Source organism: Pristis pectinata, chromosome 33, assembly GCF_009764475.1.
Source record: "Pristis pectinata isolate sPriPec2 chromosome 33, sPriPec2.1.pri, whole genome shotgun sequence".
Taxonomy (NCBI): domain Eukaryota; kingdom Metazoa; phylum Chordata; class Chondrichthyes; order Rhinopristiformes; family Pristidae; genus Pristis; species Pristis pectinata.
The window spans coordinates 8,058,981-8,077,631 of NC_067437.1; the positions used below are offsets into that span (position 1 = coordinate 8,058,981).

The 18,651-nt window shown below is 45.6% G+C and overlaps 1 protein-coding gene across 1 annotated transcript in view; it reads left to right on the forward strand.

Annotated features, from left to right (window-relative positions):
* The first annotated feature begins 326 nt into the window (after positions 1 to 326).
* Positions 327 to 18,651, forward strand: part of LOC127585409 (glutamate receptor ionotropic, NMDA 2B-like) — a 230,217-nt gene continuing 211,892 nt past the window's right edge. The window contains exon 1 of the mRNA XM_052042834.1: positions 327 to 728. Coding sequence (XP_051898794.1) covers positions 327 to 728 — 402 coding nt within the window. The remainder of the gene's footprint in view (positions 729 to 18,651) is intronic.

Consider the following 18,651-nt stretch of genomic DNA (forward strand, 5'->3'; position numbering starts at 1 on the left):
ACAGATTTCAGTATATTCTCCATAACCAAATTTAGCTTTTGGCTCATACCTTAGCAAGGATACTCACTTTTAAATGTTTTAGGTACAGAATGTATCAACAGAAAGTGATGGAAATCCTCTACAGTTCAGGTAGCATCTGTGGAGAGAGATACAGAGTTAATGCTTCAGGTAAATGACCTCTCATTGGGACTGAATGTACAGATGTAAGTCTGCAGGGCCAACCTCAGCCAGTGAACCTGCTTCTGTTTTGCTGGGTGTTTTGGATACAGTGATTTCCTTTGGTTGAAAGTTCTAATTATCTATTGCAGGGAATAAATTCAATGAAGATGAGGCACATGGGCTTGCAACTCCTGAAGGTTTTATTAATTCTCGTGTCTCATGTGGTTTGGGCAAAAGGAATCCTGAAGAGCAATCCCACCTTGAACATTGCCGTGATCCTCGGTGGCACATCCTGCGAGATGGACATCAAAGATGTTTTGAACAAAGATGATTTCCAACATCTGCCCATCGATCCCAACGTGGTACAGGTAACGGTCAACGAGACCGACCCCAAAAGCATCATAACACGCGTGTGCGATCTCATGTCCGGGATGAAGATGCACGGCGTGGTTTTTGGTGACGACACTGATCACGAGTCCATTGCAGAAATTTTGGATTTTATTTCCGCTCAGACTATGATCCCAATTCTTGGAATACACGGCGGCTCCTCGATGATAATGGCAGACAAGGTAGGAACTGGCTTTCTCCTTGTTCATGCTTTGGTTGCTCAGTTATTGCTGGAAAAGTATGGATACTCCTACTATTGTTATCCATCCATTGCAGTGGATGGAACGTGTGTTAGATGTGACTAAAGCTCTCCTTACTCATTGTTACTGAGTTCCTAACTCAGCTCCATGATCTGCAACTTCACTCTGTTGCAAATTATTCTGCACTATTTTACCAGCTTATGTTGCCACAGCAGAGATACCAATAGGTTCAGTGGTCACTTTCAAAGTGGTTGTATACTTGAGAAGGACAGATGGTCAAAATTGTTATAGGGGATGGAGAAAGTAATGGAGTTAATCAATTAACTCTTCAAAAGAGCCACCAACTGCGTGATGGTTGAAGTGGCATTGGATTTGTTGTATAATTATAGAATTTCATTAAACTGGAAAGGATGCAGAAAAGATTCTTGAGGATGTTATTGGGACTGGAGGGTTTTAATTATAAGGAGAGGCTGAATAGGTTGGGACTTATTTACACTGGAGCGTAGGAGGCTGAGGGATGACCTTATAAAGGTATATAAAATCATGAGGGGCATACCTCAGGTGAATGGTCAAAGTCTTTTTTCCTGGGTAGGGGAGTCTTAAACTAGAGGGCCACAAGAGATTCTGCAGATGCTGGAATCTGGGGCAACACACACAAAATGCTGGAGGAACTCAGCAGGTCAGGCAGCAGGTGAGAGGGGAAATATTTAAAAGGGATTTGAGGAGAAACCTTTTTCACACAGAGGGTGGGAGGTATATGGAACGAGCTGCCAGATGAAGCTGTAGAGAAAGCTGGATAGAAAAGGTTTAGAAGGATAAAGGCCAAATGCAGGCAAATGGACTAGCCCCAACAGACATCATTGGCATGGATGAGTTGGGCCAAAGGGCCTATTTCTGTGCTATGACACTGTGCATCTTTGAAACTAGTTTGCTCTGGTAGTTTTATTTTGGAGACAATGTGTGGCAGAGACTCAAACACACACAGTCTTCTAATGCCAGCAGAGAGAGAGATCCTTCCTCTCACTGAGCATGGATTTCATCCAGAGCTGATGATGTGCCAACCCATCTAGCTAAATGGTTATTGGAGGTTGCACAATGGGATGGATCGAGCTGGGCCAAGCACGGTGCCCAGACCCTCAGCCAGTGCTTCCTACCCGCCCACCCCCGCACTCTCCTGGGCTGGATGTGGAAGGCCAATCTGTCCAGCTGTCTATTGCCCAGAGTCAGACGGTGCAGACTGGACAACAGCTAAGCCTCAGGCAGCATACTGGAGAAGGCCCACGCTCAGGACATCCCTGCTGGGCTTGGACAGAGGGTGCAGCGGTGGTGAAACTCTGCTGCCTGGCAAAGCTGTCAGGGATTTCTACAGTTTTTAAATGTCTCTGACTTTTAGGGACATTTAAAAACTAGTAAAATTAAATTAAGCAATTAATATAAATATAAAAAATATAAAAAGAGAAGACATTAAGCACTTAGAAATCATATTAAAGCAAAATAATTGAAAAATAACCGACCTTCCATATTGCCACCCAGTTCGGTCACAGATCCTAAGCCAGGTCTGACCTTGTGCAGGATCTGGGAGTTGAGACCTCACTGTAAAGCTGACGCCTGAAGAGTCTCGACCCGAAACGTTGACTGTTCATTTCCCTCCATAGATGCTGCCTGACCCACTGAGTCCATCCAGCGCTTTTTGTGTTGCTCCAGATTCCAGCATCTGCAGTCTCTTGTGTCTCCTGAAATTCATTGCATAAGTTCAAAACAGCACTGTTGGATGTCCTAATCAAACACTGGTCTGTTTCATGAACAGCAGGCAGCAACGGTGGAATTTATGTCCAACTCTCATTCACTGCTGCAATGTGTGGTATATCCCAGCCTGCAATAATCCAGAGGCAAGGGGACTCAGAGCGACCCTGACCTGAGAACAGTGCAGATGGTGTGTTTGTTTGCTTAACAAAGCAAGTAACAAACAAACACTAGTGCTTGTACCCTGGGAGTCAGGGTCACCCTCGCTCTCAGGCATCTTGCCTCAGGACCCCTGCAGGCTGTCTCAGCTGGATATGCCACAGGCCTAGGGTTGTGTAAAATTCTATGATGTCTTAGAAATCAGTCTCTCCAGTTTTTTGGACTTATTCAAGTATTAGTCTCAGGTCTCGTGCGCTGAAAGAAAAGGTCGAGCTGTTCCTCTAAAGTGGCGAATACTGAGGGTGACCAAGGCAATATCTCTACTGCCAGAACAGTCCGCTGATAATTGGCCTGATTTGGAGTGATTGGGGGGTGTTGTGTGAACAGCTCCTTCCAAAGTCCTGACCTCTACTACCTGGAAGAACAAAAGGGTGGCATATGTGTCAGGGCTTCCAGACTCTGTTGTTCCTATATAAAAGGCTCAAGCAGCTAACTGTCCCACTCCTGTATATCAGACTCACATGGTTTAATGATCCATGCCACCCCCAATATGAGGGGCTGAATGGTCTCCTCTTGTTCCTGTGTAATAGGGGCAAAGGCTGTCATTGGAAAGTAAGAGCAGAACATTTGGAAAATCATAACACAATCGAGCAGAGCCATCATGGCTTCAGGTAAATTTGCAGGAGTTCTTTTAAGATCAAACAAACAAATAATAAAGAAAATAAAGATATTGTTACTAGTCACGTGTAAATCAAAACACACAGTAAAATGCATCTTTTGCGTAGAGTGTTCTGGGGACAGCCCGCAAGTGTCGCCACGCTTCCGGCGCCAATATAGCAGGCCCACAACTTCCTAACCCGTACGTCTTTGGAATGTGGGAGGAAACCGGAGCACCCGGAGGAAACCCACGCAGACACAGGGAGAACGTACAAACTCCTTACAGACAGTGGCCGGAATTGAACCCAGGTCACTGGCGCTGTAATAGCGTTACACTAACCGCTACACAAAAGGAAACCAGTCGGTATAGTGTATTTGGATTTCCAGAGACGTTTGATAAGGCGTGACATCAATGTGATAAGAGGGCACAAGATTGGGGTACTACAGAGGCACGGATAGGGGAGACAGAAAATGGGGAGTTGAGGTAAATGGGTCATTTTCGGATTGGTGATCAGTAACTAGTGGAGGGCCACAGGGAGCAGTGCTGGGACCTCAACTATTTGCAATCTACATTAATGACAGACAAAAACGAAGTGCACTGTGGGCATATTTGCTGAAGATACAAAGATAGGTGGATTGGGAAGTTGTGCTGAGAACACAAAGGGTCCGCAGAGGGAGGGAGATGGGTTGAGTGGGCAAGAAGTTGGCAGGTGGAGTATAATGTTAGAAAAGGTGAGGTTATCTACTTTGGAAAGAAGAATGAAAAAGTAAATTATTATTTAAATGGAATGTGACTACAAAATGTAGTAGTACGGAGGGATCTGGGGCTCCAAGTGCATGAAACACAAAAAGTTAGCTCCTCCCCAGGTTATGAAAGCGTTCCACTTCTGTGAGTTATTCATAACAGTTCACAAGTCCGAACTGCAGTCACGAACCGAGTTCCCAGGCGGCAAATCCATCCTGCCTGTCTCCCAAACGCTCGTTCGTGTGTTGAACAAGTTGGGAGTTTGTAAGCTGGGGAGGAGGTGTGCAGAGAGTAATTAGGAAGAGTAGTGGAAAGTTGGCTTTTACTTCAATGGGGCATGGAGTATAGAAGTGGGGGTATACTCCATGCAACTATACGGGTGCTGGTGAGACTAACTTGGAGCACTGTGTCTAGTTTTGTTTGCCACATTTAAAGACGTGCTTGCATTGGAGGCAGTGCAGAGAAGGTTCACTGTGTTGATCCCTGGGATGAAGGGCTTGTTGTGTGAAGTACCAGTGGGTGCACCAGAAGATTGGAAGACAGAAAATGTGGTTTGTTTATTCAAGAAGGGTAGCAGGGATAAGCCAGGTAATTACAAGCCAGTGAGTCTAACATCAGTAGTAGGGAAGTTATTGGAAGGAATTCTGAGGGACAGGATCAATCAACTTAGAAAGGCAGGGATTGATCAGAGACGATCACCATGGTTTGGTTGGAGACACGAGTCTGGAGATGCTGAAATCTGGAGCAAAAAACACCAACTACTGGAGGAACTCAGCGGGTCAGGCAGCATCTGTGGAGGCAAAGGGGTGGTTGACGTTTCAGCTTGAGACCCTGCATCAGGGCAGAGCATGGTATTGTTGGTGGGAGATCCTGTCTGACGCACTTGATTGAGTTTTTCAAGATGGTGTTGATGTAGTCCGCAGGAAGTTTAGTAAGGTGTTTGATGAGATCCCACATGGAAGGTTAGTTCAAAATGCTAAAGCCCATGGGATCCAAGGCAAACTGGCAAATTCTGTAAAATTGGCTTGGTAAAATGAGACAGTGGGTGAAGGTGGAGGGTTGCTTTTGCTATTGGAAACCCGTGACCAGTGGTGACCTGCAGTGGGGTACTGGGACTCCTACTGTTTACTGTATACTTAATGACTTAGACATCTATTCAGGAGATATGATTAGTAAGTTTGCAGATGACACAAATATTGGTGGTGTTGTGGATAGTTAGGCTACAGAAAGATATTGATCAGATGGGGAGAGCAATAGCAGATGAAATTTAATCCTGATGAGTGCAAAGTTATGCATTTTGCAACTTCCCTGCTCTTATATTCTACGCCCTGGCAAATGTTGGTCAGAATTCCGTATGCCTTCTTTACCACCATTCTACCTGTGCTGCCACCTTCTGGGATCCCTCTCTTCCTCAATACTGACTCGGGCCCTACCTTTCACTGTGCTTATCCTATCCTTACATTCATTGGAGTATAAAAAATTGGAAGTGATCTCATTGAACCATGCAAGATTCAGATGGAGATTGACAGAGCAGATGTTGAGACGATGTTTTCCTTAGTGGAGGCATCTAGAATTACAGGGCGTAATCTTAAAATAAAGGGTCATCCATTTCAGATGAAGACGGGGACAAATTTCTTCTCTCAGGGGCTGGTGAATCTTTGGATTCTCTCCCCCAGAGAGCTGTGGAGGTGGGACTGGGGACAAGGAAGTGGTGTTGAGGCCAAGGTCTTACTGAAAGGCAGCCTAGGCTGGAGGAGCCAATTGACCAATTCCTGTCATGTTCTTAGTGGCCTCCTATTCCCATGTAACTGTTGCTATATAACTGGCAAGAGGGGGTGGCCGCCACCTTTACTGACCGTGTAACAAGCACAAAGTGCTGAAACCCCAGTCCCGTTCCTGTGTAATAGATGCAAGGAGCTCAATGGACTCCTCTTTTCATATCTTATATTCTCAAGTTACAAAGTGTCTTCAAATACCTTTTTAGGATAAAATTTGCTCAAATTCTTTGAAGATGTGACAGGGAGCATTGATAGAGGGGAAGCTATAGATGTGGTATATTTAGATTTCCAAAAGACATTTGATGAGATGCCACATAGGAAGCTGGTGAATAAATTAAGAGCCCATGGTATTGGAGGAAATGTGCTGGTATGGACTGAAAGCTGGCTGTCACAGTTGGAATAAGTGGGTCCTTTGTAGGTCGGAGGGATGTAACCTGTGGAGTACCCCAGGGATCGGTTCTTGGCCCTATTCATGTCAATGGCCTGGAGGAGGGAATGAAATGTTTCCAAGTTTCCTGACGATACGGAGATAGGTGGAAGGGCATGTTGTGATGCGGATATCGGGATTCTGCAACAGGATGTAGATACATCGAATGGGTGACTGGCGCATGGAGTTTAATCTGGGGAAGTGTGAGGTCACGCACTTTGGTGAGAGGAATCGAAAGGAAGATTATTATCCAAACGGAGAGAGACTGCAAGTGAGTGGAGTTCAAAGGGATCTAGGTGTTCGAGTCTGTGAATCACAAAACTTTAGCAGTCAGGTCCAATAAGCAGTTAAGAATGCAAACTGCATTTGTCTTCATTGGAAAGGGTTTGGAGTTTAAGAATAAGGAGGTTTTGTTACAGTTGTACAATGTATTGGTGAGCCCACACCTGGAATACTGGGCACAGTTTTGGTCCTCTTACCTAAAACAAAAAGCTATAGTAGCATTGGAGGAAGTCCAAAGATTCACCAGGCTAATTCCTGGGATGAGAGTTGTCCTGTAAAGAGAAGCTGGATGGTTTGGGTCTGTGTTCCTTAGGGTTTAGAAGAATGAGGGGTGACATTCAAACATGTAAAATCCTAAAGGGGCTTAACGAGGTAGATGTTGAGATGTTTCCACTTGTGGGAGAATCATGCACAAGGGGACATGGCTATAAAATAGGAGGGCGGTCATTTAAAACTGAGGTGTGTAGAAATTGTCTGTCAGTAGGTAGTGATTCGCTGGAATTTTCCACCACCTCCACCCCCCCCCCCCCAGAATGGAGGAGGACGGATATATTTCATTGGATATATTTAAGGTGGAGATAGATAAATATTTGAAAGATGGAGGAATTGAGGGTGATGGGCACAGAAGAGGAGTTGAGGCCAGCATAGATCATGATCATATTGAGTGTCAGGGCAGGCATGAGGGGCCGAGTGGCCTCCTCCTGCTCCTATTTTCTTGCGTTGTGTAAAATGCATTAGAGGACAAAGAAAGTCAAGAATATGTTTGATTTAAATCTTTTCACTCTCAATCAGTTTTGATGAAGCATCATAAAGCTATGCTTTTTATTTGTTCATGAGAATACAACAAGATTTTAACATACTTTATTGAAATGTGTGATAAAAATAAATTACACATACAGCAAGATGCAGGCACTTTAATTTGTATTGATGGGAAATGCTACTGTGCATAATATTTATTCCAAGCACATTAATCATGACACAAAAATAATATTGGATTAACCAAATCATCCTCATACCACGGACTCTGAGATAAAGTGTCACTGACTTTGCTCTGAGTCAAACAAGCCATTGGACTCGGCTGGTTCACACTGAAAGTGAAGCCCCACATTTGCCTCCTCTCAACCTGTGTCATCGCTCTCGATCGCACGAACCTTGGCTGCTCATTCAGTCTCTCCGAAAATGCATCTCACTGCTTCTCTCCAACTATTGAATTAAGGAGTGATCTCTACATTCTCGTGCTCTCTGGATAAGGGCGGCTCTCCTGCATTCCATATTGAAGGTCTTTCTGAGGCATGTTTATGGCCCCAGTTTTGAACTCTCCTACGTATAGAAACGTCACCTCCTCATCCACCCTATTACAATAATGTCACAATAAATATTCCCATTAGGACACCACTCCCCAAGATTAAAGAGCCTTAACCTGTTCAATCATTTCTGACAGTTTTTAGCTCTTAATATGAAATATCTAACTAAATCTTTGCTGCATAGAGCAGTCAGCGAGGAAACAGCCTCCTCGGCCCATCGAGTCTGCACCAACCCTCAGTCATTTACACCAATCCTACACTAAACCCCTGCATTCTGATCAACTCCTCCCACTCACCTACACATCGGGGGAAAATTTACAGTGGCCAGTTAACCTACCGACCTGCACATCTTTGGGATGTGGGAAGGAACTGAAACAGCCAGAGGAAACCCATGTGGTCGCAGGGAGAACTTGCAAACTCCACGCAGACAGCACCCAAGGTCAGGATTGAACCCTGGCTGCTGGAGCAGTACAACTAGCTACACCACTCTGTAACCTGCATCACTATTTGATTAATTGGTTTACATTTACCTCGGGTCCCTCTGCTCCACCATTCATTTTAGACTCTACGAAGTTACCACTACCTTTAGGATTGATTCCAGTATTTTCCCGTCTGCTTATGTGAAGCGAATTGGTCTGTAGTTTCCTCACTTTCTCTCTCCCTCCTCTCTTAAATAGTGGGCTTATACTTGCTTGCTTCCAATCTCTGGGAACCATTCTTGAACCTCTGGAATTTTGGGAAATGACATAACTGTGCATCATCTATCACCAAAGTCACTTTTTCCAAAATCCTGGAATGCAGGTTGTCTGGCTCTGAGGATTTACCATATTTCAGTCCCAGTATTTTCCCCAGCACCAGTTTCTTTTTTGCTGATTTCTTTTCTTGTTCACTCTATACCTTGCATTCTCCACCTGGTTTTCTGCGACTTCTCCTATGCAGGCAGGCACAAAATACAGATGCAACTTTGTTTAAGTTCTTGGTTATCCACTTACCATAAAGGGACAAGTGTCTCTCTCCGGCAGTCAAAGAGAAGAGTTCTACATAGCTGTCTGCCAAACCAAGTAGCCTGACCAACCTGGGATCCCGGACACCACACCCCCGGGGAGACTCACCAGGTTGGCCTCCAAATTTTAGTGGCCCGAGGAAAGAGAAGTGGGACCAACCTCCTTGCTGGGAGGTTTGCTACTGCTGTCAGGGAAGGTTTAAAGTGAGTTGGCAGAGGAAGGGAGCTCAGAGTAGTTGCTCAGATGAAGAAGTGCAATCATCGAGAGGAAATATTGTAGGTCCAGTAGGCAGAACAAGCGACTAGGTGCACATGCTGGTCATTGACTTCAGGAAGAGGGACGGTGCACATACTCCTGTTTACATCAATGGTGCTGAGGTCGAGAGGGTTGAGAGCTTCAAGTTCCTAGGAGTGAACATCACCAGGACCTGTCCTGGTCCAACTACGTAGATGCCATGGCCAAGAAAGTGCACCAGCACCTCTAATTCCTCAGGAAGCTAAAGAAATTCAGCATGTTCCTGGTGAACCTCACCAATTTTTATAGATGCACCACAGAAAGCATCCTATCCAGCTTGGTACGGCAACTGCTCTGCCCAAGACCGCAAGAAACTGTAGAGAGTCATGGACGCAGCTCAGCACATCACAGAAACCAGCCTCCCCACCATAGACCCTGCTTACACATCTCACTGCCTCGGTAAAGCAGACAACAGAATCAAAGACCTCATCCACCCAGGACATTCTCTTTTCACCCCGTCCCCCCTCCCAATCAGGCAGAAGATATAAAAGCCTGAAAGAATGTACCACCAGGCTCAAGAACAGCTTCTGTCCTGCTGTTATAAGACTATTGAACAGTCCCCCAGTATGATAAGGTGGACTCTTGACCCCACAATCTACCTCGTCATGGCCTTGCACCTTATTGTCTGCCTACACTGCACTTTCTCTGTAACTGTAACACCTTATTCTGCATTCTGTTATTGTTTTCCCTTGTACTACCTCAATGTTCTGATGTGATGAAAGGATCTGTATGGATGGCATGCAAAACAAACTTTTTCACCGTACCTTAGTACAAGTAATAATAATAAACCAATTTACCAGTTTATCAAGGGAATTCAAAGCTAAATTGCATCTATTTTAATGCAATGGGTATAACTAGTAAAGTAGATGAATTCAAGGTTTTAATTAACACAGGGGCCACGATATTGTTGACATCACTGAGACGTGGTTAGGCAGGACTGGCAACTCAATACCCTAGTGTACAGAATTTTCAGGCAAGACAGAGAGGGCAATGACAAGGGGAGCAGGTATAAGACAAAATCTTTATTAGTCACATGTACATCGAAACACACAGTGAAGTACATCTTTTGCGTAGAGCGTTCTGGGGCAGCTCGCAAATGTCACCACGCATCCGGTGCCAACATAGCACACCCACAACTCCTAACCAGTATGTCTTTGAAATGTTGGAGGAAACTGGAGCACCCGGAGGAAACCCACCCAGACACTGGGAGAACGTACAAACTCCTTACAGACAGTGGCCGGAATTGAACCTGGGTTGCTGGTGCTGTAATAGCGTTATGCTAACCGCTACACTACTGTGCTTGCCGTACCATACCGCGCACTTAGTCAAAGGTTGTGTTACTTCAGTATTAAGGGAGAATGTCCTAGAAGTCTCCTCAAACAAGGCAATATGGGTAGAGATTAGAAACAAAATGGGTATCATCACTTTGTTGGGGGTGTATTACAGACCTCCCAACAGTCAACAGGAAAGAAAGAAACAGATACATTGGCAGATATCAGAGAGATGCAAAAAAAAGTTGGGTTATTGTATTGGGGATTTCAATTTCCCAAGTATTAACAGGGATTGCCTTAGTGTAAAGGCTCAGAGAGGACAGAATTTTTGAAGTGTGTCCAGGAGAGCTTTTTGATGCAGTATGTACATAGACCAATGAGGGAAGGAGCTTAACTGGACCTCATCTTGGGGACAGTAGCTGGTCAGGTGGAGGGAGTGTCAGTGGGGGAGCATTTTGGAGATAGTGACCATAATTCTATATTCTAAAGTGGTTATGGAAAAAGGTAGGGATGGACCAGTAATAAAAGTCTTAAATTGGGGTAAGGCCAATTTCATTAATATAAAGGAGGTATTGCCAAAGTTAGATTGGGAACAGCTACTTACAGGTAACATAGGAGCAATAACAAGAGTTTAAGGCCAACATGTTCCAGCAAGGGTAAACAAGTGTGGGGAACTCTGGATTCAAGGGATATTGAGGGATAAAGAGAGAAAAGGAAGCATAAGACAGGTATAGGGAGTATATCTGTTAAGAGTATATGGGGAGTATACCTGTCAGGAGTATACAGGTATACTCCCTATACCTGTCTAGAGTATACAAAGTGTATAAAAAGGAAATTATGAAGGCTAAGAGGGGTCACAAAAAAATCACTGAATGCAGAAGTGGTGAGGTTGTGCTCCAACGTTATAAAACCTTGGTCAGACCTCAGCTGGAGTCCTGCGTGCAGTTCTGGTCACTTGTGCTATAGGAAGGATGTCATAGCACTGGAGATTCTCCAGGGTGTTACAAACAATCTGCGGGGGGAACTCAGCGGGTCGAGCAGAAACTGTGGGGGGGAAAGGAAATGTTGACGTCTCAGGTTGAAACCCTGCATCTGGACAGAGTCTTGATTTCAACCCCAAATGTCGACAATTCCTTTCCCCCCCACAGATGCTGCTCAACCTGCTGAGTTCCTCTGGCAGATTGTTTGTTGCTCCAGATTCCAGCCTCTGCAGTCTCTTGTGTGTTCACCAGTGTGTTGCCTGGGATGGAGCAGTTATGAGGAGAGACTGGAGAAGCTGGGTCTGTTCCCCTGGGAGTGGAGGAGGTTAAGTGGGGTCATAAATGAGGATATATAAAATGATGAGAGGTATAAATAGGGTAGACTGCAGGAAACCTTTCCTCATATCAGAGGTAGTTATACCGGAGGATATAGATTTAGGGTAAGGAGGAAGAGATTTAGAGGGGAAATGAGGGGGAGCCTTCTTCACCCAGAGAGTGGTGAATGCCTGAGAGAGTGGTTGAAGCTGGGTCACCGAGAGTATTTAAGAAGCGTCTGGATGAGCAGTTGAATCCCTGAGGCTATGGACCAAGTGCTGGGAGACGGGATTAATACAGGAGGGTGCCCAGTGGTGGGTGTGGACAAGTTGGGCTGAATGGCCTGTTTCCATGTTGTATAATTCTATGACTCTATCAGAACTGAACTGGAGGAAGACATCGGACAAAAGAGGTGGCACTCATAGAAAGACATGAGCACCAGCAAATCTACTGAGAAAACAAGCCACGGAGAGAGGACAGGAGAAATCTTCTCCCTTCGCCCAACTGCCTATCGCCCTTCCTCATCTGGATCCACCTATCACATGCCAGCTCTTGCTCCACCCCTTTACTCCACTTTTTCACACCGGCTATCTCCCCTCTTACCTTTCAGTCCAGATGAAGGGTCTCCACCCAAAACGTTGACAGTCCATTTCCCACCACAGATGCTGCCCGACCCATTGAGTTCCTCCAGCATCTCGTGTGTTGCTCCAGAGTCCAGCATCTGCAGTCTCTTGTGTTTACAGAAGAAACCTATTGGATTGGTACCAGGAAGAAAGGAATTAGGTAGTAGGAAGTACTGGAGAAACTGAGACTCCTCTCCTTGAAGCAGAGTAGGTTAAAAGATACATGCAAAATAATGAGGTTTTAATAGAATGAGAGGAAATTTTCTGCGATAAAGAGCGTGAGTGCTCAGTCACTATGTATCATGAAAGTTGAGGTTGATAGATTTTTAGGCATTAAGAGAGTCAATGGGTGTGGGACTGGTACAAACATGTCTGCGTTGCCCTTGTCCTTCTTGGCAGTAGAAGTCAGGAATGTGGCCAAGAAGACTCTTACTGAATAGAGAACTAGGCTCAAGGGGCCACATGATCTACTGCTGCCTCTAGTTCTTATGTTGCAAAATTATTTTTGGGAATCAGAGAATGACTGAAGGTGACCGTTTGGCCCATCGTATCCATTCTGGCCAAAAATTGACTTTAGGTTCAACCCAGTGCAGCTATTTGTCTGAGGCCCGGCCGATTGTGGCTGGTCCAATGATCGCCCAGGGACCCTTCAAATGTGGGCAGGCAGTGAGTTCCAAACCCCCAGCACTCTTTGAGGGAAAGCCTCAGAATAAAGGGATGTCCCATTAGAACTGAGATGAGGAGGAATTTCTTCAGCAAGAGGGTAGTGAATCTGTGGGGGCCAAGTCATTGGGTGTAGTTAAGGCAGAGATTGATAGGTTCTTGATTGGTAAGGGGGTTAAGGGTTACGGGGAGAAGGCAGAGGAATGGGGTTGAGAAAAGGAAATCAGCCACGATTGAATGGCTGAGCAGACTTGATGGGCTGAATGGCCTAATTCTGCTCCTATATCTTATGGTCTTATGGAAAGCAACAATCCTCAGCTCCTCTCCAATTCCACTAACTATCATGAATTTCTGTCCCTCTGAATAATGACCTCTCACCAAGTGAAATAGGTCGTCAGAACTTTTAAAAAAAAAAGCACAAGAAAGGGAAGCAGGAGTCGGCCATTTCGGGATTTGTGTCTGTTTAACCGCTCAGTCAGATCATGGCTGATTTTCTGGCCCAACGCCACTTTCTGCATTAAACCCAATGGCTCATCATTCCATTCCAATCTGAAATCTGTTGATTTCTGTCTTGACTGAAGCTTCCACACCCTCTTGGATGGAGAATTCCAAAGATTCACCCCTCTTCTTATCTCTATCCTAAATGGCTGACCTGTTATTTGGAGACTCAGACCCTGGTTCTAGACACCCCACCCAGGGGAAACATCAACTCAGCATCTACCTTGTCAAGTCCTGCAAGACTTCTGTATATTTTGATAAGATCACCCCCCCCCCATTCTTCTGAACTGTAGAGGGTACTGGCCAGTCTGCCTAATCTCTCTATGACAGACCCACCATTCCCAGGTATCAATCTGCTGAACCTTCACTCCACACTCTCTATCACAAGTATAACTTTCCTCTAAAGAGAGGTCAGACCTGAACAGTTGGGGTTCCAACCATGATTCCTGGGGCGCCCACAGGTTACATCTCCAATAACAGGAGGACCAGCTTATACCTAACCTCTGTTTTCTGTTCATTAACCAATCCTCAATCCATGTCAGTGTATTACTCCAAGTCCAACTCCAATCCAAAGCTCTAATTTTGTTTAATTATCTCTTGTGTGGCATCTTATTGAAAGCCTTCCAAAAGTCCAAATACACCATGTCAATTGGTTCTCCCTTGTCTTTTCTGCTGAAAGGTTTATCAAATAAACATCCAATGTTGACTGCCCAATCCTGTCCTTTTCCAAGTGCTCTTGGAATGCTGGATTGCAGCATCTTCCCCACTGCTGTTGTCAGATTAATTGTTCAATAGTTCCCTGTTTTCTCGCTCCTTCCTTCCTTAAACATTGGGGTTGCAGCCTCTTCCTGTACACCCTGTCAAAGCCTCTCATAATTTTTTGCCCTTCAATTATCTCTCACCTCAATCTTCTTCGTGCCAAAGAAAACAACACCAGCCTAGACAGAGCCTCCTCATAGCTATAAATCTCCAGCACTGGCAACATCCTCGTAAATCTTTGCAAGTTCTCCAGTGTGACCACACCTTTCCTATGGTGTGGTGATCAGAGCTCTCGCCGTAGCTGGCATGTGGTTCTGGTGGATTGGTGGCCACTGGGGGAGGTTCTGAGGTCAGGGGATTGTGAGTGGGGGGGGGGGGGGTGTTGCAGATTGGGGTGATTGGGGCTTGCCAGGAGAGTGAATGAGGGAAAGAGGATTGTGGCATGGATGGGAATTTCACCCACCATGCAGATGTCCCAATCCATTGCAGTTTTCTGATGAACCTTGTCTGGGCCATGTTCTTGGGATACTTGGATCACCGGTATTGGTTTATTATTGTCACTTGTACCGAGGTACAGTGAAAAACTTGTCTTGCTTACTGTTCGTACAGATCAATTCATTATACAATGCAGTTACATTGAGTTAGTACAGAGTGCATTGAGGTAGTACAGGTAAAAACAATAATAGAACAGAGTAAAGTGTCACAGCTACAGAGGAAGTGCAGTGCAGGTAGACAATAAGGTGCAAGGTCACAACAAGGTAGATTGTGAGGTCAAGAGTCCATCTCATTGTATAAGGGAACCGTTCAATAGTCTTATCACAGTGGGATAGAAGCTGTCCTTGAGCCTGGTGGTATGTGGCCTCAGGCTCATGTATCTTCTGCATGATGGGAGAGAAGAGAGAATGTCCCAGGTGGGTGGGGGTCTTTGGTTATGCCGGCTGCTTCACCAAGGCAGCAAGAGGTAAAGACAAGAATCCATGGAGGGGAGGCTGGTTTCCGTGACACGCTGAGCTGTGTCCACAACTCTCTGCAGTTTTTTGCGGTCCTGGGCAGAGCAGCTGCCATACCAAACCATGACACATCCAGATAGGATGCTTTCTAAGGTGGGGCACGACTGGTGCCCCTCTGGATCGGAAGCCCGACCCTATGGAGCACCCGGGGCTGAGTCGCGATGCCAAGGCCCCCCTGGAAGCCCCCACTTCATGTTCCCCTGGACTGGGAATGATGTGATCCTGTGCACCTCGTTGCAGTAATCACAGTGGGGTCAAAAGGGGATTCCTGGCCAAAGGCTCGGTCGGATTTTCCAAGTTGTGTTGAATGACCTGGAAATAGTTATTACTGCATGTCACACCAGGCAAAGATTAATTAAATGAAAGATCAGTTTTAAGCAATTGCATTTCTAGGCAATTTGGTCAGATCTCCTTGCTGGACACCTCCCCTTACGCTGACGTGGATTTATCTTCAAGTGTCCGCAGAAGCTCGTTTTGCCCCAGTTTAGAACCTCTCCTCCTGGTATATCGTTGCCTTTTTTGCAACTGTGGTAAATGCAACTGAATTCTCATCTCTATCCACTTTTAAAGACGTTGGACCTCCTAATTTATCTTCTATCTCTCTGTTCATCAGTTCCACACATCATATTCTCCTTGGTCGATGTCTATTTCGTCACTCTCGTCCATGAAGACGGGTGCAAATACTAATTTACAACTGTATATGACATCTGCCTCCACGATTGGTTACTGCTTTGGTCTCTGGAACGTGGCGGGAGGTTGATGACCAGAGGGCTCAGATTTAAGATAATTGGCAAAAGAATCAGAGCAGAGAAGCGACTTTTTTTTTCCCTCAGGGGTTTATGATCCGGAATAGTCCGCCTTGGAGAGAACTGGAAACAGATTTAATAGTAACCTTCAAAAGAGAATTGGATATATTGAGGAAAAAAATTGCATAGCTATAGAGAATGTGTAGGGGGAGTAGGACTAATTGGATAGCTATTTCAATTGGATACAAGATACAAATGCAAGGTCTTTCTTCCTTTTTATGTTTCTAGCTGGCAGTGGTGCAGAAATGGTGGTGAGTAATGAACTGGAGAGTTTGGCAGGTTAGTAGCCTGGGCTGGTTCGTGGCCAGGATGCAGCAGACTGTGACGTATTGTGGAACTGTAATTGATTAGAAGTTAATGGAAGATGGAAGGAGATGATTTAATGTCAGTTATAACCAGCTGAAACTGTCGAAACTGGCCAAGATCCACCTGGGAGCTCAGAGCAATCACAAATCTCTTTGTATATCCTGACACAGCCATGTAATGAACAGCTGTATTGGTAGAATCGAGTCTCCAGCTGTTGCAGTTCAATGCTGCGCCATCTTGTATCTTGAGCTACCTCTGGCCACGTGAACCCAAGAGCCTGCCTTTGGGCACTTATTAACCTCAAGGCACTGATCTCTCAATCATGCCTTTGGGATATGGGCAACGCCAATGAGGCTACAATCCTTGTCCGCAGCCTCAGAATAAAGGGATGTCCCTTTAAAACAGATGAGGAGGAATCTGTTCAGCCAGAGGGTGGTGAATCTGTGGAATTTGTTGCCGCAGAGGGCTGAGGAGGTCAAGTCGTCGGGTGTATCTAAGGCAGAGATTGATAGGTTCTTGATTGGTAAAGGGGTTAAGGGCTACGGGGTGAATGTGGTAGAATGGGGTTGAAAAAAATGGCCCATGATTGATTGACAGAGCACACACAATGGGCCGAATGGCCTGATTCTGCTCCTATATCTTATGGCCTTATTTTGACTGTCCTCACAGTATCAAGAATCAACCATGTGATGTGGGATCGGAGTCCCAGCTACACTTCCCTTCCCTCAGGACGTTGGTGAACCAATTGGATTTTTATAGAATTTGGCAGCTCGCTTCATTGTTTGAGAATTGTAAAAGTCTTAATTCGTTGGTGAGCTGAATGAGTGAGTTTCAGACCCAGGAGGTGGAGCAGAGCAGCAGGAAGATTTAGAAAGAGGACCATTGGTGAGCTGAGCTGGTGCAGAGTCGAGGCAGCATTTCTGATTGGCTAATTATGAGGCACATCAGCCAATATGAGGAAGTCAGGCTGTAGCAGAGCAGCCATTCTGGAGCAGAGAGTGGCCAGTATTTGACTGGTAAGTGTTGAGGCTTTGGTGAGAGGAGGCTGAGCAGAGCATAGGTCTTTTATTGGTATTGGTTTATTATTGTCACTTGTACCAAGGTACAGTGAAAAACTTGTCTTGCATACCGATCGTACAGGTCAATTCATTACACAGTGCAGCTACATTGGGTTAGTACAGAGTGCACTGAGGTAGTACAGGTAAAAACAATAACAGTACAGAGTAAAGTGCCACAGCTACAGAGAAAGTGCAGTACAATCAGGTGCAAGGTCAAGGTAGATCGTGAGGTCATAGTCCATCTCATTGTATAAGGGAACCGTTCAATAGTCTTATCACAGTGGGGTAGAAGCTGTCCTTAAGTCTGGTGGTACGTGCCCTCAGGCTCCTGTACCTTCTACCTGATGGGAGAGGAGAGAAAAGAGAATGACCCAGGTAGGTAGGGTCTTTGATTATGCTGGCTGCTTCACCAAGACAGCGAGAGGTAAAGACAGAGTCCAAGGAGGGGAGGCTGGTGTCCGTGATGCGCTGGGCTGTGTCAACAACTTTCTGGAGTTTCTTGCGGTCCTGGGCAGAGCAGTTGCCCTACCATGCCATGATGCATCCAGATAGGATGCTTTCTATGGTGCATTGATAAAAGTTGGTGAGTGTCAACTTTTTAATTTTCCTCTTTGGTCTTAGAGCAGTTGGGGTGACACTTATGGAAATGGTGTGCTCCTCCTGCAAGATGTGGGAGATCAGAGAGACTTCCAATGTCCCTGAGGACTACACTGTGGGAAATGTGTCCAGCTGGAGCTCCTGACTGACTGCAAGAAGGAACTGGAGCTGGAGATGGACGGACTCAGAATCATCCGAGATGCTGAGAGCATCATAGATATTTAGCGAGGTGGTCACACCAAAGGTACAGGCAGAAAGTAGCTTGGTGACCACTGGGAAAGGCAAAGAGAGTAGGCAGAGTGTAGAAATCCTCTGTGGCCATTCCCCTCGAAAACAGGTACGCTGTTTTATATACTGTTGGTGGGGGGAGGTGGGGGAACTGACTGTTCACTAGAAAGCATCAGTAGCCAGGTCTGTTGAACCACAACTCTGGGGCACAGTGCGGAAGGGTGAAGGCAGACAGGACTTCAGTGATAGGAGACTCAATGATTAGGGGGGCAGACAGGAGATCCTGTGGCTGCAAACGGGACTCCAGGATGGTGCATTGCCTCCCCGGTGCCAGAGTTGAGGATGTCTTGGAGTAGCTGCAGAACATTCTCAAGGGGGAGGGTGAGCAGCCAGAAGTC